General features: G+C 39.3%; 1 protein-coding gene across 1 annotated transcript; it reads right to left on the bottom strand.

The window, feature by feature from the left end:
- Positions 1 to 1,622: 1,622 nt before the first annotated feature.
- On the bottom strand, positions 1,623 to 21,337 carry gucy2f (guanylate cyclase 2F, retinal). Its single transcript, XM_053687461.1, has 18 exons — positions 19,817 to 21,337; positions 17,154 to 17,455; positions 15,587 to 15,941; positions 15,259 to 15,343; positions 15,069 to 15,165; positions 14,099 to 14,230; positions 13,934 to 14,014; positions 13,678 to 13,854; positions 13,319 to 13,475; positions 13,071 to 13,220; positions 12,673 to 12,821; positions 12,124 to 12,287; positions 10,069 to 10,261; positions 8,257 to 8,431; positions 7,411 to 7,509; positions 4,909 to 5,003; positions 4,620 to 4,705; positions 1,623 to 3,217 (listed from the first exon to the last, which is right to left on the bottom strand). Exons 1-18 carry the CDS (start codon positions 20,553 to 20,555, stop codon positions 3,133 to 3,135), a joined length of 3,321 nt encoding a protein of 1,106 aa, XP_053543436.1. The 5' UTR covers positions 20,556 to 21,337; the 3' UTR covers positions 1,623 to 3,132.
- Between the last annotated feature and the right edge of the window lie 3,333 nt (positions 21,338 to 24,670).

Below are 24,670 nucleotides of genomic sequence, written 5' to 3'. Positions count from 1 at the left end.
TATGTGGGTGGCCTGATCACCAGTTGCTCGCCTGCGGACACCTCACCAGGCCTGGTTCCAGGGGTTGTCCTGGTAACCGCAATCTGGCCCGGGAACACTTCTGATCTCTCCCTTCAGATCTATTCACCAAGTGTGGAAGAGTGGAAGAGTTAAGTTCCCACCCAATATATAGCCTTGAGATGCACAGAAGTAGCTCTTCACCATGATAAGTTCTTGATACACAAACGGTTATCAAGCACGCAGCAATAAAATTTCACAACTCTGGATGTCTTAAATTCTAATGTATAAAAGAAATTTCTACTATAAAGGTTGAGTAAGGGAGCCAGAATCAGTACCTTAAAGGTATCAGACATATGGTATAGGACACAAGCACTTAAAATGGTCTCCTACAAACATTTCATGCTGATCCCTATCTAAGATGGCTCACATTCCTCTCATGGCTGGAATGTGTATTCAGACAATGGGCTGTTGTCTTGTGCCTGAGGGTGACAACGCTTATCTCTCACTTCTCCACCAGACCAAGATGCAGGTTTTCCCAAAGTCTATGCTAGCATGTAGGCCATGAACCAGCACACATTTTCATTTGGAGGCAGAAATAAATAAGCCAGTGAGTGAGTTCTACAAAACAGGAATTAGACTAGAAACTGGAGTTCAGGGTCCTGCTGGTGGGCAAGTTTAGCAAGACTGTGCTTCCATAACAACAACAACAACAACAACAACAACAACAACAAGGTAATACTATATACTAATACAATGACTGGAAATGTACGGAAATTGTTACCAAACACAAGGACAAAATGCGATCAGATTTTGAACCCTAAAAATTTGTGACATGCAGAAGAATGGGTGATATACATGACATCAGCAGCATTGTTGAAGAAGGTGCCACCTGGTGGTGTGCTATGAACATCACATATTTGGATCAAATTATTTAAAATAATATATTCAACACACACACACACACACACACACACACACACACACACACACACACACACACACACACACACATATATTATATATATATTAAGTTATTACTTAACATATCAGTTTGAACAACAACAACACACTCTCTTGAAACAATGAGATAATAAGTCCATCCATCCATCCATCCATTTTCTATACCGCTTATCCTTCCTTAAGGGTCACGGGGAACCTCGAGCCTATCCCAGGGAGCATCGGGCACAAGGCGGAGTACACCCTGGACAGGGTGCCAATGAGATAGATAATAAGTCAAATTAATAAAATAACATTGGATATGAAATAATGTTAAGAAGACAAAATCATGGGATATTAAGTAGCATTAAAGACACAGAACTTAGACTTGTGGTTCAGGACGTCCTCACTGTTTGTAATTACATTTTTTGTTGTTGTCTGTTAATTTCATGGAAAAGTTGTGATACCAGACTCATCCACATGAGTGCAGTAGCCTGTAGCCTCTCTCTGCCTTTACAGCATTTTACATGTAAACATTTTAGTAATCAGGTAACTATATGATGTTCTTCTTGGTTAAATGTTACAGCTGGTCTATTAAAATCAATACAAAATTCATTAAAAAAAATATATATATATATATAAATAAATAAATAAAAACCCATTGTAATTTGAATGTAGTAGTTCCAGCATTTGTTATGAATTTACCCCTATGGAAATGGACTATATTGTAACATGTTGTCCTAAACATAAACATAAATCAAATGTATTGTAATATTCAGTTAGCTGTCAGTTTATTCATTAGTAGATCATTATACCTAATAAAATGAGATATACACCGAGTGAGGTTTTTCAGTAGAATAATCTAGTAACAACAACCTTGCAACTCAATGAATAGTCAATATCATGCAATATTTTGTAATATATCTTGGACGCGTACACTGTACATTGCTAGTTAACCACAATTTTGAGCACATTTTCTTAGATTCAATGTTGAAAAATGGGCTGAATGGCACCACAGTTCCTGGCTCACCCTAATAAACCAGGGTTCTTCCATTCAATCCAAAAAGTGCCTTGTGATCAGTGTTAAAGTGCCAACCCCAAAATGTCACGATCTGCCATTCAAACACCTTTTATCCACCTTTATCTTCTGTTTTCCTTGACTTCTTTCCATCCATAGCCAGAATATTAAAAGACTGATTAATACGTAATGACTAGTATAATGCGGTGATACTGTACATCAGGTGGCTCTGTCATGAGCTTTATATATTTAAGTATATATATACATATATATATATAAGATTTAATAGGCCAAGCAACTAAAACAGCTTTATTTTATAAATATATATGAATAAGTATAAATGTAGTGTTGGAGAATGGGATTACATAGAAAACATTCAGACAGAATGAACAGAACAAATGAATTACAATGTTAAGATCTTGCCTCATGTGCATCTGGATTTAAAAACCCAACCGTCTGTTGTTCAGGGTGTTTCATTTGCTCATCCTTGTTCTATGGAAAGCCATGTTTTTTTTTTACATAATGGGTTCTGCTTTCTAGCGATATGGTTTTGGGTTTTTTTTTTTTTTTTTTTGTCTTGAACACGACTCTTGCTTATTAAACCATTACTCCATAATGCCTTTAAAAAGGTTTAACTCAATATATCAATAAGAGAATTAAATCCCTAGGTAAAGATATCGGCTAAAAATTTGGCCAATTTGATTACCCAGTCATCATGATTTACTTTAGGGGGGAAACACACACACACACACACACACACACACACACACACACACACACACACACACACACCAAAAATACAGTAATATTAATCAGCGTAAATGACTCTTAGTGCGATCTGGATGACGATGGACAAGCACCTGAGTGAAAATGAGAAAAGAGCCACTTGGTGGCCAAAGCAAATGGCCGGTGCCTGCAGTTCATCCTGAGCAAGAACACACTTTCTCTGATCACCCGTTTCCTCATCTCTCATTTCATTAGTGTGCTGCTCTTTCTGCTGTGCTGGCCAGAGGCAGATTAGACAGACAAGGGTCAATCCTATTAAAGAAGTCTCTGTAAGCTGCAGCAATCACAGGATACACGGACACACACTCGCACACTCCTATAAGTCTCTGCCATCTCTCCATGGTATACTTTTCTTCCTTTGTCTTTGCTCCCTGTGTCTTCCTACTTCGTTTTCAGATTTTGGGCTTGTCCACTTGTCTGTTTGCCTTCCGGAAAATCTCCTTGATCTCTTCGGTCACCATTTCCTGCCAGTTATCCCTAAAACGGGAATATCACATCGAACATTAAAGGGAGGAGTGAAGAATTGGAGCTTTTAGAAAACATCCCTATGCTATATCAAGGGACTTCAGTATTTATTGGAGGTGGGGGGGGGCACGAATTTCATTTGGAAAATAAGACAACACCGACGATTTGTGAATAAAACTCTGATGTACGATATTTGCAAGTCACCGAGTGGAAAAGTTTGCATTGCCTTGGGTCCTGGGTGAAAAAATGTCTACCTGTATTTTGCGGGTTGTCTAGAAAACACTATTAAATGTTTAATTAGTTATGATATACATATAAAACAGCAGCTGTGTCTGAATCTGCTAAATCTAAGCTCAAAACTTTGCATCTCCATTCCACATCTCTGATCAAAGGGCTTACCGCCTTAAAACATTACAAATAAAAGCTCGTTTGAATCCGGAAAGCATTTTTTTCACACCAAATAAACCAGCACTGTAAAACCGGAGAAGTTCATTTAACTCAAGAAAATTTGAGGAAACTAATCACCTCAACATTTTTAAGTCGATGAATCAATTTCTTCAAGCCGAATACGCTTAAATATAACAAAAATTTAATTCAAACCTTGTAAATTAAGTGTATTTAGCTTGAAGAAATCGATTCGTCAGCTTAAAAATTTCGAGGTGATTAGTTTCCTCAAATTGTTTGTTCTACAGTGCGCCTAAATTTTGAGTGAACAATACTATAAACCATAACAAGATGAACAAGGAGAACAAAAAAAAAAAAAAAAATTATATCGCATTAAGAAATACCATTTGGACTTAAAATAAAATAAATAAATAAATAAATAAATATTACTTTCTTTTTTGTTATCTGTTTAAATGATATCGGGGGGGGGGGGGGGGGACGGGACACCATCAGTTTTCATTAAGGTATGTAAACTTTTGCACTTACCCGCACATCACATCAGTTTCACTAAACATGCACTAGAATCAAAAGGAACCAAACTAACTAAAACACGTACGCTAATAAAACACGAGGCAAACGACGAGACGACCACGCCAACGATTTCACAAAACTAATCACGGCCACTTTAACACCACACGTCACGATACAGCACGGCATGCAAGGCGCTACCTCCTCGCTTTCTGACTCAGAGGTTCAAGCCTTTTTCTCAGCTTTCTTTTTCTTGTAATCAGCAATGTCTTCAGCACTCAAACCGTGGTTGTCCCTGGTGCACAAAAGTTAACCGTCCGATCCAGAGTAAGTGTAACGTAAAGATTAAATCAGTTCATTCCAGAAAACAAAACAAAACAAAAAAACATCATCTATGACTATAGCGTAGTATTTATATATACAGAAGATCTAAATATGCAGTGTATTTTCTCAATGAAATCCATACGAGCGTTCACGTAAGATGGATAAATCGTCGTCTTACCCTGTTTTGATCTCAGGAGGCTTCGGTAAAGGCTTGGTAAAGTTCGTTTTCCCAACCAGCCAGTACGTTTCTTCAATTCCTTTACCCTGATCCATCATACATCGAATCCAACAAGATGCAATAAGGGAGAGTTTTAGGTCTCATCACACATTTTGAATGCACCGTTTTTCCGTCTTTTTTTTTTTTTTATTTAATAGAAAATAAGCTGTTGTTGCATTACACTAGTGTGAACACTGCAGACCAAAGGAACACACTTGATGTAAGTGAACTGAATCAAAAGGATCTGTACCTTTAACTCTGTCTTTCCTCTAACTTCTATCTTGTAGCCCTCATTCATTGACTGGAGAATCGTCACAGTGCTTATGTTCACATGAATTCTATAAGCTGCAAGAAAATCCAATCCGACAGTGAAATCCTGGCTGTTAAGAGCACGTCCATACAATATCAGTATCTTATACCACAGCAACTGGTGAGAAGGTGTTTAACAGCCGCTCTGATGGTAGTTCTGTAGGAACAGCTTACACGGGGACTCGCGAGGCGGACTCTTATACAGTCTAAGACTATTAATAAACAGATTAAAGCATGTTAAGTATGTACAAAAATTGTATAATCGATGATATGGTGATACAGTTTCCTGAAAAGAGATGTTCACCGAACATTTACGGAAGGAGTCTCCAGTGTCAGTGCTTTGTAACAGGAAAGAGGAAAGAGACGCCGGTGATGGAACAACTCTTTTACATTCTACAGCGTTAATTATACAACAGTCGGTTGTATGTTTAGTTGATTAATGAGTTACATTCCACAAATTTGATTGGTCGAGGAGCGTTCTAAGAGTGTTTATATTTCCTATAAACGCACTGGGACGTTTCACTCTGCTCGCAGCATAAAATTCCACTTCCTAGCTCGAAACGGTTGCGACGGTGGAGTTAGGGATATCACCCAACAAGACTTTTCAGGAATAGAACTGTTAGCTTAAACGTGAAAGCTCGTCAGATGATGATGGAAAGGAAGACGTGGTAGCATTTATACCGGAAACACCTGCGGGGTCATGCCTGTGGCGAATCAGAGAACCAGAGCCGTGCCGATATTCAGTATAACCGCAGTCTTGGTCGTGCGATATTGCTTAAATATAACTATGAATGGATAAAAAGTACGAGGTATCATTCTTTAATAAATTTTTAAAAAGTGTCATCTAAATTGCTGTGGTATAAAACGAATAAAACACTTCAGATCGTGCTGTTATTAGAAAATAATTGACTTCTTGGTAGTAACAATTCTGATTGCAAATACCCCTTCGACATCATTGATTATTTTCCTATCATGGCATGTACTGAAATGTTTTATTCCTTACTTGGTATCTAGCAGTGTTGGGGAGTAGTTAATTAAAAGGATTGCTGCCAGTAACTTAACCAGATTTTTCAGTAGCGTGACAGTAGCTCCGCTAGTTTAAAAATAGTGTAGCTTTTCCAGTAATGGGTTACGTTTCCAAACGAGCAGCGATGTAGCTACCGATCGTTACGTTTTTTTTTTTTTTTTTGTCCAATTATAACAGTGCACTTCATCGCATATCTTCATAGGAGGAGAACGTAAAGCGACCAACCACGTGGTGTATGGGGCGGGTAAATGATAATACCATAATAGATTACGACTGGGGTTTTTTCAGTGATACAGGGAATATTACTGGCGTTTTGTTATTTACAGGCAACACAACACAATATTTCAATTTATTTACAAATAACATAAACACAACAGTCTGATTGTATTTCTCGACATCTCGTTTAAGGGAGCAGCAAGAGAATAACGTTCCTGTCTCAACGTATTTAGTATTTATTATTATTTCAATGATTAATGAATGAATATATCGTCGCATGTATTATTATTGCCTTATCGAAAGTATCAGTTATTCAAGTTCGACACTTATCCGTATTATCCTTTCTGAACTTCATGCGCATTAAGGCAGGGGTTTCCCAAACTTTTCCAGGGCAAGGCCCCCCAAATGGCATTAACATTTGACCGAAGCCGCCCTTTTGCAAGACGTCTTTAAAACACATTAAAAATACAGACTTCTGAATATATCCCCCCCCCCTTTTTTTATCAATAATTACATCTTACATCTTTACATTACATTACATTAGGAATTAATTGTGTGTGTGTGTGTGTGTGTGTGTGTGTGTGTGTGTGTGTGTGTGTGGTTGTCTGAGAGTGAGAAAGAAAAAATCATGTATTTATTTATTTTTCACCAAATTGTTGAGGCCCTCGGGCGCCCCCTGGCGGCCCCCACTTTGAAAACCACTGCCTTAAGGAACCGATCAATAAAATCTTAAACCTTTGTATGTAATCTTTGCAAACCAAAGATTAAAATACTCCGTCCAGTGATTTTTTTTTTGATTACAATACAACGTCCAAGAGTTCAAGCACAAATATTAGGACGCAGAGCGCGACTGTCATTTTAATTCGATACGTAGCCTAACGTGCACGTTATAAACTCATACTTGTTCGGAATGATCTTTAAATTGTGTTCGAGTTCTCTATACAGAATTATACACAGTTATGTATAATGTTGCCCGTTTAAGTAGCTTGAATGTAGTTCGCTACTTTGTGTTAGTACATAGCAGTGAAGCTAACTGCTTTTTTAAAAGGGAAGCTTAACTACGTCAAACTACGAGTAGCTTGTAGCTTTAAAAGCTATAGTTTTAAGCTCGCTTCCCCAACACTGGTATCTAGTTTGTATGCAAAATCCAGATGTCATTTATTAGAATAGAACAGAATAAAACTTTTCAGAGTTACTCACGCAATCCCGTAGATTCCATACGAGAGGCGGTGTTGACGGTATCACCAAAAAGGCAGTATCTAGGCATTGTCAGACCCACAACTCCAGCAACACATGACCCTATACAGAGACAGTGCACTTTAAGCGAGTGCTAGTTTCATGAACACACTGCAGAAACCTTGCCTTAACTGCTTATTTCCAAGTCTCACACTTGTTTCTGGATACTGTAGATTTGTACATAAATGCTGATGCTGTAATAATAAAGACTGTCCTGTGTTAAAATTCTATTCATCCTATCAACGTCTTTAGTACTACATTCATACATTATGTCTGTATCTGTGTTCTTTGGCATCATGAAACTTGTTAGGAGATGTGAAATAACATGAAGCCACTGTGGTAAGGAAGCTAGAATGTTATTGTGAATAGACAACTGGTGCCATAGACATCTCTCTATCTTGAGGGATGGTTGTTCGAGATTGATTTCGATGGCCTTATTTATATCTTTAATATATACAGTATAGCGACAGTTTAGAAAATTTTGTATTATTATTATTATTATTATTATTATTATTATTATTGTTTGCTCCTGTGGGTCAGGTTACATCCAATATGAGTGTCTTGTTCCAAAGTATAAAAACAACAGATGTAATTTATCGGTTTGGTTGGAGCATTGCATCAAAGCAAATAAAAGTATGTTTTGTCCAACGGAAGGAACTCAGTCTGCCTGGATCTGTATAGATAGTATAGAAATTTACAAGACCTCAATCTACAAGACAAATAACCTTGACATACTGTTATGAGACAGTCCAATGAACTTCCTGGTTGTAAACATAGACAACTATTCAGGTTCAAGCAGAAGTCGCCTACCTGAGTGAATGCCTATTCTTATCCTGACTGGAACTTCTGGCATGTGACGCATTTTAAAAGATCCCACAGAGCTCAGGATGTTCAGGGACATGTTGGCAATCTCAGCTGCATGCTTATTCCCATTCCTCTTTGGTAGTCCCGAGGCCACCATGTAGGCATCTCCAATGGTTTCCACCTACCAGGGAAGAGAGTTGTTTCCTAGGTTGCTCGGGTGAATAGATTGAAGTGCATCTGAACATGCCATTTTAAACCATTTCTTCAGTATTCCTAAGAAACTGGCGGATATAGGTTAGGAACATCTGCTGTACATGATGTCAGACTGTACTATTCCTATATGAGCCATTCCACCGAACGGGTGCCATTTCCGTCCCCCGACATTTACGTATGTATAAATATGCATGAAAATGAAATGAAAAAAAAAAACAGTTTATTATTAAGCAAAGTGTCCTGCACATTAATCTGACTGCAAATGTCAAATTTATCATTTAAGACATTAATAAAAACCACCTAGAACACCGAAAAAAAGCACTGCTTACCCGTCCCCACTCCCTACACTAAATATAATGATTAAAATTCTTTAGAAATATTTTTTTGCATTGTTGTGTGACTCCATATGTCAATTTTCTCCCCTTAAAAAATAAAGTTCAACCATTATTTTTTTCAATTATGTTTGGTCTATCATTCATCCAATTGTTTAATAAATGAAATGATCAAAAATACATATATAAACTTGTGGTTTGGGTCTCTTTTAAAAGGAAAAAAAGGGCTTCACACTTATTTATTTATTTATTTAAATTTTTTTGGAAAAATACACCTCGCGAGCATGTATAGTGATTTTCTTTGTCTGGAATATCAGTTATTTGTACACGTAACCAACCGTTTCTTTAAAATAAACACTTTCTTCAGGGGAAAACAAAGAAATGAGTTGAAATGAGAAACTCTTTTTAAATGGCACATGAGTTTTGGTAACAGGACTGGAGAAAAATGCAACCATCTTCCACTTAGAAACCTTGCAAAAAATAAATAAATAAACAAATAAATAAATAAAGTTACATAAGATGGACCAGTACACATTTTGAATTGTTAAATATGTGTGTTATTAGATTCAGTGTTGAAAAAAAAAAAAAAAAAGATTAAAAAAAAAATTAGGTTTCATTTGGAAGACTTAAAATAAGCAGATGGCACCCATTTGGTCGATTGGTCTGTATGCTATTAGCACATTACACACTGGGGACATATCAGAATGGTAAATTCAGAAAAAAAAGCGTGGTTTTACTGACACTGCTTAATGCAAATATAGAACTTTATTGAATTTTACCGTAAGTAACCTTAGCACATAGCTAACTACCCTGGATTGGTAACAAATAGTTGCAAATTGGATTCATCAGTCTTTATTTGCAATACCACACTCTCAGTGAGTGTTTTAATAGTAGCTGAATCTGTCAAAATATACACACTCACAACTTTTGGTCACTAACAAGCTAGCTAAATAGCTTAGCTAGCTTAGCATGCAGAATCTGTAATTCTCGTTTAGTTACCACCTCATAGGTTCAAGATCTTGAGTTTTTTTTTTGTGAGATTTCAAATTTCATTTCATATGTAATACTCTCCAAATAAATATTTATGGGATATATTACAAACTCACTATATTAAATAATAATAACAAATATATTAAATGTAAACAACAACAACAAAAAAAAATCGAAGTTAGCAGTTAAAATTAGCACCGTGTTAACATTTAAAAATCACAATTTTTTAGTCCAATAATCCTTTCAGAGTCTACCTAAACAAATTCATCCATACTGAGCTTACCTTGTATACATCGTGGTTAGACAACACTGCGTCGAATAGTGTATAGAGGTCATTGAGCAGATCTACAACCTCGATTGGATCGCTTAGTGAGGAGATTGTTGTGAAGCCCACTATGTCACTGAAGTAGATGGTAACCTGGTCAAAGTACTCTGGCTCCACAGTGGCACCTGTTTTCAACGCCTCAGCCACAGACCTGCAAGATGCCAGGCCTCTTGAATAAGACTAGAATATGTGATCTCAGAACCATTTCAAGCAATGTGTGCATACTGACCATAAAATACCTTGCAACTTCGAACCGTTTCTTCTAACCACAAACAAGAGAATGCTAGCTATATATGTAACTGTGGTTATATGAATGCTATGTACATAACTGTGAGGCACCACACCTCCTGAGTAGCCACAGAGGGGTGGTGCGAATAACCTGTATACCTTCTTGCGCTTGAGACCTTCTAAAAAAGTCAGAAAATGACCAAATGACAGAAAGTAATGCTGTATTTGTTATAAATATTGCTGTCAAACAGCCATCCGTTCCTGGAACCACCATGGGTTCTCACTTGGTCAGCACTGATTCAGAATGATGGGCAACCCTGGTATCTACGGTTCATAGAACCACATTTGTAACCACATGTGCAGCTTGCATTCTATTTTACTCTTTCTGACTGCCAGAGGTGGTGAGAATCAGTGCAGTAGAGTACTGTGTGTAATGCTATGACAAAGTATCCACCATGGTGTTCTGATCAAACCAAGGTCTTCCCAGCCATCTTGGGGCCACAAGCAGCACTCTGAATCCTGTGCGGCAGACGAGGGAAGAGGAGGCCAGTCATGGGGCAGTGCATTTTCTCCCAGTGGGTTGTCTAACTCCAGCAGGGAAAACCACAATTGGCAATAGGTTGACTTGGAATTGGTGAGTATGCCTTAATCGGCAAGTATGCCTAAATCTTTACCCTGATAAGTTGCTTGTAGTGATACTAACCATGGATAGGTCCACACTGGAGCTTCTATGCAATGAAGAGGGAGATGTGCAACCTTATGCAGTCTTAATGATTGATTGAGAAACTGACTATGTTGGCTGAACCAAAATATGCCAACATATTCCATATAACATGGGGCGGCTGTGGATCAGGTGGTAGAGTGGGTTACCCACTAATCATAGGGTTGGCGGTTCGATTCCCGGCCCGCGTGACTCCACATGCCGAAGTGTCCTTGGGCAAGACACTGAACCCCAAGTTGCTCCCAATGGAAAGTAAGCGCCTTGCATGGCAGCTCTGCTACCATTGGTGTGTATGTGAATGGGTGAATGAGACACAGTGTAAAGCGCTTTGGATAAACGCGCTATATAAGTGCAGACCATTTACCATTTAACATATTCCAATAAAGGAAGCATCTGTGGTTACTATCACTCTGATGGGGCATTGTTCTCAATTAGAGCGCTTTCTTTAAAAAACAAAAAGCCTTGCAAATCCAGAAAGCTAGAGCTTGCGCTGCTTGTGCTAAGATGAAGCCTCTGTTTTGTAGTAGTTAGAGTATAGCCACAGGTGGATAATATACTTCTGAAAAGCTTCTAGTTCCAGCAAGCTAAGTGGCCTACTGTTGTTGCCTGCCATCAACAATTCATGTGTGCAAGTAGGGTAGAAAATGTGTGCAAGTAGGGTAACAGTGATCTGCTCTTAGATGCCAGTCACCAAGTACAGCAATATCCTGATACCCCAGGTATCAGGATCATGGCAGAGCACTTGCACACATTTCAAAAACACCCATGGTGCTAAAGAGAGGCCAAAGGATAGAACTGGTAAAGATTCGAATTGTAATGCCTTGGAAGGCACATCTTCTGGGGCAATAGTTTTATGACATGAACCAGTTTTGCCCAGCATGACATTCTTGAGAGGTTTCAGTATGCATGCAGATGCACACAAGAAGGTATCCAGATGATTCTCACCATCCCTGGTGTTTAGGAGGGGTAAAATAGAACCAGCTATATTTATTTATGTGAAAAAATGAAGTGCATATCTTTTTTTTATTAGAACATCACATCTTATATATTGAATATATTCTTACTGTGGGAGCATTTCAGTCAGGAGTTTCTCTGTCCGCTGTTTCTCTATCTCCAACTCCTCTGTCCTCTCCCTAATTAGATCTTCGAGGTTCGAGGAGTACTGCTCCAGCATTCGCAACATAGAGTCTATGATGTTGGTCTTCTTTCCTTTGTTTATAAGCTTGAACTGTAAAAGAATTCAGTTCTAAATGTACCTCTGAGAGATGAAGTATATAGCATTGAATGAATTATGAATTCAAAGGGTCATTTTAAATGTACAGTATACTCCCATTTCTTCTCATTTTTGACCATTGGTAAGCACTAAACACTCTTACATGAACAAATTCAAACTACCGACTATGCATAAGGCCAATGTGTTAAGAGGAGAACGCAACAGCTCAGCTGTTCCCACATAAGCTGGCAGATGTCCAGATTGGCTGTTAAATCACTTATATCCTCTGACACTGCACTCATGTGAAGCTCAGACTGCTGACCCTGTACTTACACTTGTATGAAGCACACTAGCTCAATAAACTAATTGGAAGTAACAAAATGCAGTTCTGGCAATCTACCTGATCAAATATTTCATCAAAGGCAGGTCTCCTGTCAGGCTGTTCACTCCAACACTGTTTCATCAGCTGGATGCACTCCAGGGGAGCCTGGTCCGGAGCAACTGTAGGCCTGCACATGGGGGGAGGTTTCTTCACCTTCCTAATGATCTCTGCAGACAGTACAAGATACAAGCTTAGGGCTCTTATGGGGGCCAAGATATGCAAGATGTTACCAACTGACCAGAACACCAAACAAAATCTGAAAACACAAAAAACCAAACAAGACAACACAAACGCCAAGTACGTCAACACTACATTATCACAATGCGAAACCAAATCCTTCAACACAACAAAATTTTCTCACAGTGGAAGTGTTTGGAAATGTTTCCCTTGTATTGTGATGTGTTCATTCAACTAACCTTCAGGTGGCAGTCCAAGCATGCAGTATGGAGCACCACGGACAACCACTTCTTGGAGTATGATGGCAAAGCTATACACATCACCTTTAAATGTCCCTTTCCGTTGGCTCTCAGGGTCTCTGAGGAGTTCAGGAGCTGTCCAGAAGAGATCTGAGGAACAAGGGCAGGCCTGAAACCATGCTTGTTGCCATGTGATAGTTTTGGACACTGAGTAAACTTTATTGGTAGGAAATAGAGCAGGATCATACCTTCTGGTGAATGTTCCTCTTTTGAAGCTTTCTGGGATTCAAGCAACTCATTGAAACCATAATCTGTGATTTTGAGCACAAATCTTCCGTCCACCACACAGTTGCGTGACTTTAGTCGGCCATGAGGGAATTCTCGATGGTGGAGGTATTTCATTCCCTGTTTGAAACAGAACAAAATCCTCTTAGACTTTTGTTTCTAACCATTAAATATCATTAAATATATCATTTGAGTATTAGGACAACAGAATGATATCATTTTGTATTCTCTATGGATTTTTATTATTAAGACAAACTTAACCAATTATAAGCTCCTATTCTCTGGTACACATGTTTTCATTAATAAGATGAAGTCTAGACACCTTGATGAGGTCCAAAAGCAAGGAGGACTTAAACATCCAGTCTAGTTTAACATCATCGTTGCGTAGTAGGTCCTGCAAACTTCCTCTTGAGCAGTGCTCAGTGACCACGGCAAACATGCCACAGTCACTGAAGAACCCAAGAAACGGGTTAACATTCTCATTCCTGAGATCCTTCATCTGAAGACAAACCAAATAAAAATACATTTAAAAGCCTAGTGATTAGTGTAAACAGTTTGAGTGACACTGTTGCACATACCTTTGTAAATATTTTGGTGGTACTCTGCTTGACTTCCTTGAATTGACCCTTCTCAAATTTCTTCAGCCACACCCAGTCACCCTGTGGAAAAAAAAAAAAGTCTTGATTAATAACTTTCTAACAAACTCTGAGGACCCACAAATGCTATGCTTTATTATGTCCTACCTCATAGACGGCCACGTTGGAGGTCTCATGAGTTGCCGTTGCCAAACTGTTGACCGAGTGTTCAGCCGACTTCATGCTCTTCTCATCAGCGACACTTTTTACTGAGTCACTGAGTTCCTCCAGGGTGATTTTCTGAAATAAATCATGAAACGATAGAAGTTAAAGGAAAAAAAAAATCCACCATGGATGACTTGCATATTAATCTTTAGAATTATTATGTGATTTTCAGCGAAATCCGAGATTTATTTTGTTGTGAGTTGTTTTTAAAACTTATTTCATCTCATATATTGGCCTATTTTCGCTTTCCACAGTTTGATAAATTATCCACAATGCTGGTCGACTACCTGCTCATATTGATGCAGTTGAATTTAGCCTTTGCTTCATCTTTACCTAAAGAGAGCAATGCAGCGGCACTTTAGTCCTTTAGTCTGTCCAGCATTCTCCATCTGTACACTTGCTCAAACAGATCGGCTTCCAAAGCTTTAACATTCCTCCTCTCACTTCCATCAACATCTTCACGCTCGCCATCTCTCGGATTGCTACCTACCCAAGCCGAGTCTGTGCTGTAACTCGGTGATGTAGCTGTATTGGGACTTTGAGTCCAACGTTTGCACCCGCCAGCATCTCCACTACTTCTACACTGGATTTCTCAATAATATGACTTCGATCATTGCTGGAAAATGGTGAATGAGAAAAGAAGCTCCTGCTCTTTTGCTTTTAAGCGCTAACAGCAAAAACTGATTGTTTTCCCTTACGTTTGAGATTCCTGAATTTGTTTTCCTATTACATATCAATGTAACCGTCCTCGCAAGAGCAAAGTCCCATCAGAGCGAGTTAGCATACGACCGCTAACTTCTCACAGGTTTAACAAAAATACAGCATCAACCAAACAAATTTCAGGTGGTCCTTTAAGCTTTTAAAGCTTTTAATATAATCAAGCAACAAACCAGGTTAAAGAGTCACAGTGTACCCGTTTGCTTAGCTGGGGATTGATGAAACTGAGATCTTCAAGAGTAAGCAAGATCCTGTTGGGTCCTTTCACCAGTTGGAGTTGTTGGATTCGCCTCCTGCCAAAATAAAACGTACAGTTCATAATCAGTCACCGTGCCCCTGTGTATCAACTATTTTCCAACACAAAAAGTAATACAGGCATAATTTACCTTATGAGTAAACTTATCCCAGTGGCACCAATAATGAAAATGAAGACGATTGCAAACACTATGATGACATAGATTACATCCACACCTAGGATAAAAACATCAAGGTTAGATTATCAGGTCAATCTAGATCAGGCGCCAGTTATAGTAGCACACAAAATCCATCTTCAAAGTTAGACCAACATTCATAACATTAATTTGTAAAATAAATAAATAAAACAAGTTTCTCTTATGACCTCATTTGTAAATCAAGCAACCACACATGGGGTCATGACCCCTAGTTTAGCAATCATTTTAACACCTGTTATTCCAGACACACTTGTTTAAGTACCTCCAGTGCAGATGGTTTTAGGATTGAACCAGCAGCTGGAGTCAGCAGAAGGAGCAGAACCCCCGGGATAGTGAATGGACCTGCCAGCATAGCGCACCATGTTTGAACCAATGTCCACCATATAGCAAAGGTACAGGTCAGTCCCCCAGCCATCCGAGTCCAAGATGACATAATTGGTCTGTCCATCGCCCTGTGAGTCAATCTGGATGTTCTGATTGAAGCCAGGAAATGTCAAATTCCGAGTGTAAAAGGCCAGATTGGTTCCTGAGTACCACTGACCGGCTCTCCTGGTGTTGTGCATGGCTTTGGCAAGGAGGTAAAGACCATTGTAGATTGTACCAAAAAGGGGAGAAACCTGAAATTCAGAAGTATGTGAAAAGAAAAGAGTTTTACAAAAGAGAAAACTAAGTTTTCAGACAATTCCCATTTTGTAGCATAGATTAAGTCATATAATAAATACTGAGTGTATTATAGGGCACTTTCACATTTGGTCTGAATACTTGAGTCCACACCAGGGACAGATTCTGGGCTATTTAGGGGGAGGGGGTTATAATCGCAGGTTTGCGTTCATATAGAAACATTCCTTTCGAACTATGGATCAATAGTGCAATTTCATACGTCACGTACGTATACGCAAGTTTGCAAAGGCACTACGTTTATTTATTATTTTTTCTGTACTACCAACATTCAAGTGGTGAAGAACAGAGCTTTTTTGAATGCGTGGCATGTCATCGTGCAGGAACACCTGCAACCTTTCTTAAAAGAAGATTTCTATTCATCCAGACCAACAAGAGTTGTAAGTTGTTTTTTTTTTTTTTAGCAGTTTTCTCAGCACCAAAAAGGAGAGTTAATTGCAGCACTCCATTCTTATGAAAGTGTGGTTTATACTGTATATAAATTAAGTGGTCTGTTTCCTCCTTTGACCGTCATGATCATTTCCTTGTCATCACAACAGGAAGTAACCTTACATGTTAAACCTATCACACTGCTCAATGCGCAGTGGATAGCTTCCACATACTGTATGATGAGGACTGTATCATGGTTTGATGGAAGCAAGCCCTAGACCTAAATTTTCAGTGGCACTGGGGTAATCTTGGAGCAAATGGCCCTGGTTCTGAAAAAATGCTGTGTGAACACAACCTTAAAGTCAATCAGATATTTTACATAAGGATTAAAAGTAATGTCTTCAATAGAGATATGTCCACCTCCGCACCTCCAGGATTTGGTATTGGGGGTTCGATTATTGCCTCCACCCTGTGTGTGAGGAGTTTGAATGTTCTCCCTGTGCTTCGGGGTTTCCACTGGGTACTCCGGGTTTCCTCCCTAGTCCGAAGACATGCGTACACTGCTTGGCATCTCTAAATTGTCCGTAGTGGGTGATTGGGTGTGCGTGTGTGTGTGTGTGTGCGTGTGTGCAGTTGTGCCCTGTGATGGGTTGGCACCCCGTCCAGGGTGTCCCCTGCCCCGAGTCCCCTGGGATAGGATCCAAGCTCCCCCACCACCCTGTGTATTATAAGCAGTACAGAAAATGGATGGATGGATGATTATGAATTTGCCGTTCCCTCACCTGCTGAGGATCCTGGGTAATGGTCAACTCCTGCTGTTCTTTGGCTTTATTAAAGGCCTGGTTGAAGGACATCAGATCTGATGCTACTGTAATGGTGAGCACGGCATCATATGCTGTACGTAGCTTGGTGTTGTTCAGAATTTCAAAATAGGAGATATTGGTGTAGGGCAGGCTGTAGAGTAGAGCGTCATATGGTATAAAGACATAGCTGCCACTTGTTAACCCCAAGTCGTAGGCCTTTAGCAGGAAATTCAGCTGCTTTTCACCGCCAATCAGCACCGAATGCATGCACATGATGATAACTGGGAGATAAAAACACGTTAGAGCTGTAGAAGAGCTTCATCAACCATTCAATAACACTGCATTTAAAGCATACCCAGCTTGGTAGACCATTCATAAGAACATTCATAAGCTTTTTGGTCATATTCATGAATATTTTTTATCTTATCTCAAAACCTGTGAAAATAAATGCTTTAATGAAGTATTCTTCGTAAAACTTCTTACGTTGTCTTTACATGAAAGAGAGAAAAGAGACCTCAGTTTTTATTATTATGAGCTGACTGCACCTTTTAATCTTATCTTGAAAATGATTTTTTGCCTTAATAAGACAATCATGAAGTACTGAAAAGTGCTGATGGTCCATCCGCACTCAAAACTCTTATGATTTATTTTTAGATTATTCCACATTTATTCTCAGCCAGTTCCCACCCACCAGCCAGGTCTCCTCTATCATACAACAGCTACCAACCGGGGAGGGTGAAGTCTATCACATGCTTCCTCTGAGACATGTGTAGCCAGACGACCGCATCTTTTCAAACTGCTGCACATGCATCATCATCATGGCACTGGGTAACGCACTCGGAGGAAAGTGCTATCTGCGCTTTTCTGCATGCATGAGCTCACAGATGCCCATGACTGGCTAGTGTCACTGTAATTGATAGGAGGGTGAGAGACCGTATGCCCCTCCAACCCAGACAGCATGGCCCATTTTGCTCTCTTGGACTCCCGGCCACGGACAGCAATGGTCTCCAATCTCGAACACTTTGAATGCTTTTAATGCCCACAAATTTGATTAAATGTATATTCATAACAATATTATGAAGCACTATGTATACTCAACAGGGTCATCAACAGGTTTCTCAAAAAGAGGTTACTCAAAAGAGTACTTGAAAATATTCTTTAGTAGAACTGATAAACTTTCAGTAATCCAGCTGCCTGTACATGATGACTGTAGAAGATATTTATGCAGTGACAAACATTTATGTAAATTATTTAGCTTAACACTGTGCTCTGCGATAGATTGGTCCCATCCAGGGTGTACCCCACCCTGTGCCCGATAGATTCTGGGATAGGCTCCAGGTACCCCGTGACCCAGTAGTATAAGCGGTATTGAATATGGATGGATGGATTTAGCTTAAGGCAAGTCATCAGGCCAGAGACTAGCTGCAGGGCTTGAGACATTACATCAGTAAGGGGAGATATTTCAGACTTTGAAGGCATCCCAAATCACATACTATGACAGCATGTACTTCATTCGCTTGAGTACCTAGGCTACTGTTCGGCCGTTGATACAGTATGTATATCAGTATATGTGTATAGTATGAGCACAATCTGGACATCCGCCATGTTGGCATTGTCAGAGCCGACGCGCTGACAACTCTTCCACACAAGTCCTGTTGCATTATGGGATAGCGCAGTATCCACAGTGTCCACTGGACCCACACTGCAGGATCGACGTGGAAGCAATAGGTCATCTGGGTATTTCCCGCCTACTGTTTTATGAATACTGGGAATTTAGACATACTACTCCTTTGACCTACTGTAGACTCTCTGGTCTGATTATTGAACTGACGGCATGGCATTTTTTTTTTTTTTTTTTTTTAAAGTCAGAGACTAAAATATAATGTTTAAAGATGAGTGAACTGAGATGTGTTTATCAGATGTGTGTGTCATCAATTCAGAGTCTTCAGGAAAGAAGAGTTCCTGCTTTATGGTTTCTCGGTAAGCTGCGGCTTTTGTCTTATTCATTTCACGATCGAGAAACACAAGAGGCTGCGGACGGAACGACTGTTTATAGCTGCTCTAAATTATGAGTTTGCAGGAACTAACTTGTCTCACAGACCTTCCATAGCATTAGTGTAACTCTAAATGGATAAAAAGCACGATGTGTCGTTCTTTACGTACGTACATGCAAATCAGTATGGTATACTGTACCATCGCACCACTCCGGCATGGATTACTTATTTATAACGGCACACCTCATGCGGTTTTATTCCTTACATTCAGTATATGCCTTATTCCAATTGGTGACTGCTTGAATCAATTTCGAATCAGATATTGAAACACATTTCAGGCTGATTTAAATTAGAACATCAGGACAATATAACTATGCAGGTTAGTGCATTTGATTTAGGTGTTGTGTCAACAACAAATTTGATGAAAACAGCAGCTGAGGCTTATTAGAATAAGCCTTTATAAATATGTATGTAGGTTTATGTCAATTGTCATAAAGGGCGTTTGCAGGTGTCATGTGGGCCTATGAACTCTTAAGTAGAGTGTTACCACATGACCATCTGCATCCAGTGCTCATAACATAAAGTGGAATGTTTTAAGAAGAACTATTTGACCTTATAGAGGGAACCATAACATCGACTTTGCTTTACCTTTGATTTCTCCGGCTTTCTGGATGTTTCTCAGTGTATTCTCCATCTCTGTGTCGTTATTTCCAATTGAGGCAACAATGCCTATGGGAAGTCCCTGACTCCTGAGAGAGCTGGCCAGTTTGCTAGCAGTGTCGACCCATATATCCTCATTAGAGGACACGATGCCGATGTTGGCCCAACTGAAATACTTCAAAACAGTATACAGCACCCGTGTAGGCGACGGCAAGATCCGGGCGAACGTCGGGTAGCTCTGAATTCGATCGAGCTCATAGTTGATGCAGGCCCATGAAAAAATCGCTTTATCCCAGTTCTTGCCCAGGAGCGTCGCCGCATTACAGTATCCCGGATTCCCAGGTCCGACGAAAGCGTCGGCTTCTTTTTCATAATACACAAATGTCGTCAGAGCTTTTGACGTTTCGCAAGGTTCTTGGAGAACCACAAAGTCCATCGTACAGCCCAGGTCCAAACTGGCATCCCTGTTTATTCGACTAATGGCTAACTTTGAAGCCACAGCAGGTAAAGTTTTGGAATAAACGGGGTCGCAATTCCAAGGGCCGACGACCCCGACTTTAAAAATGAGGCATTGCACACAGCAGGGAAAAGTCAGAATGGCAAGAATCGTCCATAAGTTGAAAAATGGCAGTGTTGAAAGGCTGTGCTTGCTTCTCAGGACGTTACAACACGGACAGCTGGATAAATCCAACAGTGCGCCTCCAAAATGGAGAGGAAATTGTTGCATTGTCCTCTTTTTGTATCCGTAATGATCGGTGGATTTTACACGACCATCTTGGAGGCCAGACTAAAGTATAGCTGAAAGCATGAGACAGGTTATTGCTTTTCTTTTTGTCTGACCACTTATTTCACACTCTTTATGTTTTGAATTCAATCATACATGTGCACTCACCGGGTTCTGTGACCTAGAAAACAATTAACAATGTGAAAAATGAAAAGAATATACCTGGACTTACCATTAGCACCTTGAGACAAATCCCGAAGTGATGAAGCTCATATTCCTCCAGAGTTTGCTTCAGACTTTCAGACTTTTTATGACCATTTCTGAAGTTTTTTTCCCCCTCCAGACCTACTGTGTGTTTTCCGTCCACAAAAGCAGCACCATATAACTATCTCTCCAAGCGCAGCAGCAGAAAGAAACAACTTCAGCACCCAGGAGAGATCCTTAGTGCCTGCTGTTAGTAACCACGTACACACCGTTTACACTCATCCCCCTCAAACCCGAAAAACACCGACAATTTCTTGTCTCACTGGAGGCCTGTAGTCCATCAAAATCATTGTCCATTATTTTAACTCTTGAATGTTACCTCAATCGCTTTATTGTCACTTCCTCCATCCTCCATGAATTGGAAAATTTGGAGTGATATAATTGCATTAAAACAACAAACAAACAAACAAACAAACAAACAAAAACTTAGTGTTAATTTTCCTTAAGAAATAATCACACTCTCAAGTCTTTCGTAGTCATTCAATTAAAGTCTTCTCAAAGTGACCCCAGGCTGTGACATCACCGTGAGCCCCGGGTCTAATCCATACTTGGTGAGGCGCAGTGTAAGAGGATTGTAGATGAAGCTTGCGTTTATGCTTCACAGGGTTCTTATTCACCGAGAGAGCAATTCATTAACTTTGAGTAATATGTGGAAAATAATTTGCAATAAATTCTGAATAACTGGTTTTGTGTGGGGATGTTAATGATGCTAATGTTAATTAGAACGTGTGATGTTTTCTCTTTTCAAGGAAATATGGACATTAAATACGGATACTCAATATCAAGCCATAGCTTAATTATTCCTCGGTTGCCCCGGTGACATGGCTGTTCTGACAATAGAGCAACGGTTAAGAAAAAATTCTTAAACTCTGGAATATTGCCTTTGTCAATCTGTCATATTTACTAAGAACAATAAGTATCAAAAACTAAATGTTCATTTCAACAAGTGGAATGCCCTGTATACAATCAAACATTCGACATCATGCAAATATATAAAAGAGTAAATATTAACATGTGAAAATAAATCATGTGGAAAATAAAAGCACATGCACCACGTGTGAAAAATTAATATCTGAAAATAAATGAATCGTATGTGAAAACATAACGTGAAAATTAATGAATTGTATGAATCATATGTAGAAGTAAATGAATCGTGAAAGAATCACGTGAAAATAAATGAATCGTATGTGAAAACATAATGTGAAAATTAATGAATCATGTGAATCATATGTGGAAATAAATGAGTCACGTGAAAGAATCTCATGTGAAAATAAATGAACCATGTGAAAACATAATGTGAAAATTAATGAATTGTATGAATCATTTGTGGAAATAAGTGAATCGTGGAAGAATCACGTGAAAATAAATGAATCGTATGTGAAAACATAATGTGAAAATAAATGAATCATATGAATCATATGTGGAAATAAATGAGTCACGTGAAAGAATCGCATGTGAAAATAAATGAATCGAGGAAATAAATCACAAGTAGAAATAAATGAATCAATTGAACGTAGATTAATCATGTGGAAAAATAACTTGAAAATTAATAAATCATGTAGAAAAACAATGTGACATTAGCGGAATCATGTAATCATGTGAAAATAAACGCACATAAAAAAATGAATCATACATTTAAAAAAAAGGTGAAACAATCACATAAAAAATGAAATAAATCATGTAAAAAAAAACTTGAAATCACTTGAAAAATGACGTGTAGAAATAAATCACAGGTGAAAAATAAACACGTAATATATTTGAAAGATGTGAACTTAAATGTGAAAATAATTGAATCATTGGTTAAAAAAAAATTAAAAATCCTATCAAATAAATAAATAAAACCACACACATACCTTACAAGTCAAAGGTAAATTTCAAATGTGAAGCATGTGATTATTGAGAGGTGAAGTTCATGTTCACGGGGAGTTTAGGGATTCACATTTCTGCTCTTAAGTAAACATGTTGTCTTCAGGTTGATGTTTTGGTTTCAATATAAAGGATGTGTAACGTGGTGGGTGATCCCGCTGCTCCCACTGCTCTGTGCTAACAGTAATTGGGCTTTGGCTTTGCCACAACAGTTCAATTGAATTAGTGCAAACGCATGTTGGGAATAATTAAAGTTAACGAAGGGCCACTCTCTGGAGCTGTCCCCGGAGTTCTGGCACATTTGCGTGCGTCAGTTAAACGCCGGTGATTTGAGAAGTCTCCGAGCTCATTTACACAGAGAACACGAGCAGTTCTGCTATTAGACTGGAAAAGTTTAGCTCATGTTTGGGAAGTACAAGTGCACACCATCACGGATTTGTTCATATCAAAAACAAATTTAACCCCTTAAACTCCATCCATCCATACCGCTTTATCCTTTTCAGGGTCACGGGGAAACCTGGAGCCTATCCCAGGGAGCACTGGGGACAAGGCGGGGTACACCCTGGACAGGGCACATAATCACATACAGAGTCACACACCCATTCATACACTACGTACACTTTAGACATGCCAATCAGCCTACCATGCATGTTTTTGGACTGGGGAGGAAACCGGAGTACCCGGCGGAAACCCCCGCAGCACGGGGAGAACATGCAAACTCCGCACACACAGGGCCACGGTGGGAATCCAACCCCCGACTCTGGAGGTGTGAGGCAAACGTGCTAACACTAAGCCACAGTGCGCCCCTTTTTTATCCTCAGATTCCTATTTTCAGCGGACAGGAGTGGAACCCGATGTGGTCTTCAACTGTTCTAACCTATCCACCTCAAGGTTTGGCATGTTATGCCTTCTGAGATGCTTTTCAGCTCATCACAGTTGTAAAGAGTGACTGTTGAAGTTACCGTAGCCTTACTATCAGCTCAAACTAGTCTGGCCATTCTCTGGCTTCTCTCATCAATAAGATGTTTCCACCTACAGAGCTGCAGCTCACTGAATGGTTTTTATGATTGATGATTTCATGCAGTGTGCTGCTGCTACATGATTGGCTGATTGGATCAATGTGCTGCTAAAACAGGTCTGAGTCATCATGGCATGGACTCCACAAGACCTCTGAAGGTGTGCTGTGGTATCTAGCACCAAGACGTTAGCAGTAGAACCTTTAAGTCCTGTACGTTGCGAAGTCCAGACCACCTTCTTCCATCGAGTTCTGATGCTCACATGCCCATTGTAGGAGCTTCAGCGGTGTACAGGGGGGTCAGTATGGACACTATGAACACTCTCCAGTTACGCAGCCCAATACTAAGCAAGCTGTGATGCACTGTGTGCTCTGACTCCTTTCTATCATAACCACCATCGACTTTTTCAGCAACTTCTGCTGCACTAGCCCTTTCCACAATATTTATTGTTTCATTTATTTTCACTTTTTTTTTTTTTTTTTTTACACGATTCATGTTTCACATATGATTCTTTTTCTAGTTTTGTCTCTTTGGGGTGATTACTAGTGCTGGATCATCGAGAGAGAGAGAGAGAGAGAGAGAGAGAGAGAGAGAGTCTGTATGTGTGAGAGAGTTCAGCAGGAACACAACGTCTCCTTCGCATTGACCCCATATTCAATAAGCTTCTGAGCCTCTTAGACCTTACACCTTGACGACCTGGGACCAGAAATAGTGTCTGGGAAGCGCACACTCAGCACCCAGAGCGAACGAGGCTGCCGTAACACTCACACGCTGTTCACAATCAATCTCCACCACACACTGATCCACAATTACTGATTAATATAACATCTCATTTATTCAAATTCAATTTAGACAAATATATATTTTTAAATAACGATAATATTATTGTTATTTGTTTAGTATCAGTATCACTATTATTATTTTCTAATACGTTTAGGCTTATATAATGCTTTAATAATATCACCATCAGCA

Source organism: Ictalurus punctatus, chromosome 17, assembly GCF_001660625.3.
Source record: "Ictalurus punctatus breed USDA103 chromosome 17, Coco_2.0, whole genome shotgun sequence".
Lineage (NCBI taxonomy): Eukaryota > Metazoa > Chordata > Actinopteri > Siluriformes > Ictaluridae > Ictalurus > Ictalurus punctatus.
This window is presented reverse-complemented; position numbering and strand designations above follow the sequence as displayed.

Bases quoted from the DNA above. Each gene is read 5' to 3' on its own strand.
- gucy2f (XM_053687461.1), bottom strand. From the start codon at position 20,555: ATGCAACAATTTCCTCTCCATTTTGGAGGCGCACTGTTGGATTTATCC. The intron at 14,231-15,068 runs GTACACTGTGAC...GATTTATTTCAG, and splicing joins ATCCCCAGCTAAGCAAACGG to AAAATCACCCTGGAGGAACT. The intron at 14,015-14,098 runs GTAGGACATAAT...TTTTTTCCACAG, and splicing joins CCAACGTGGCCGTCTATGAG to GGTGACTGGGTGTGGCTGAA.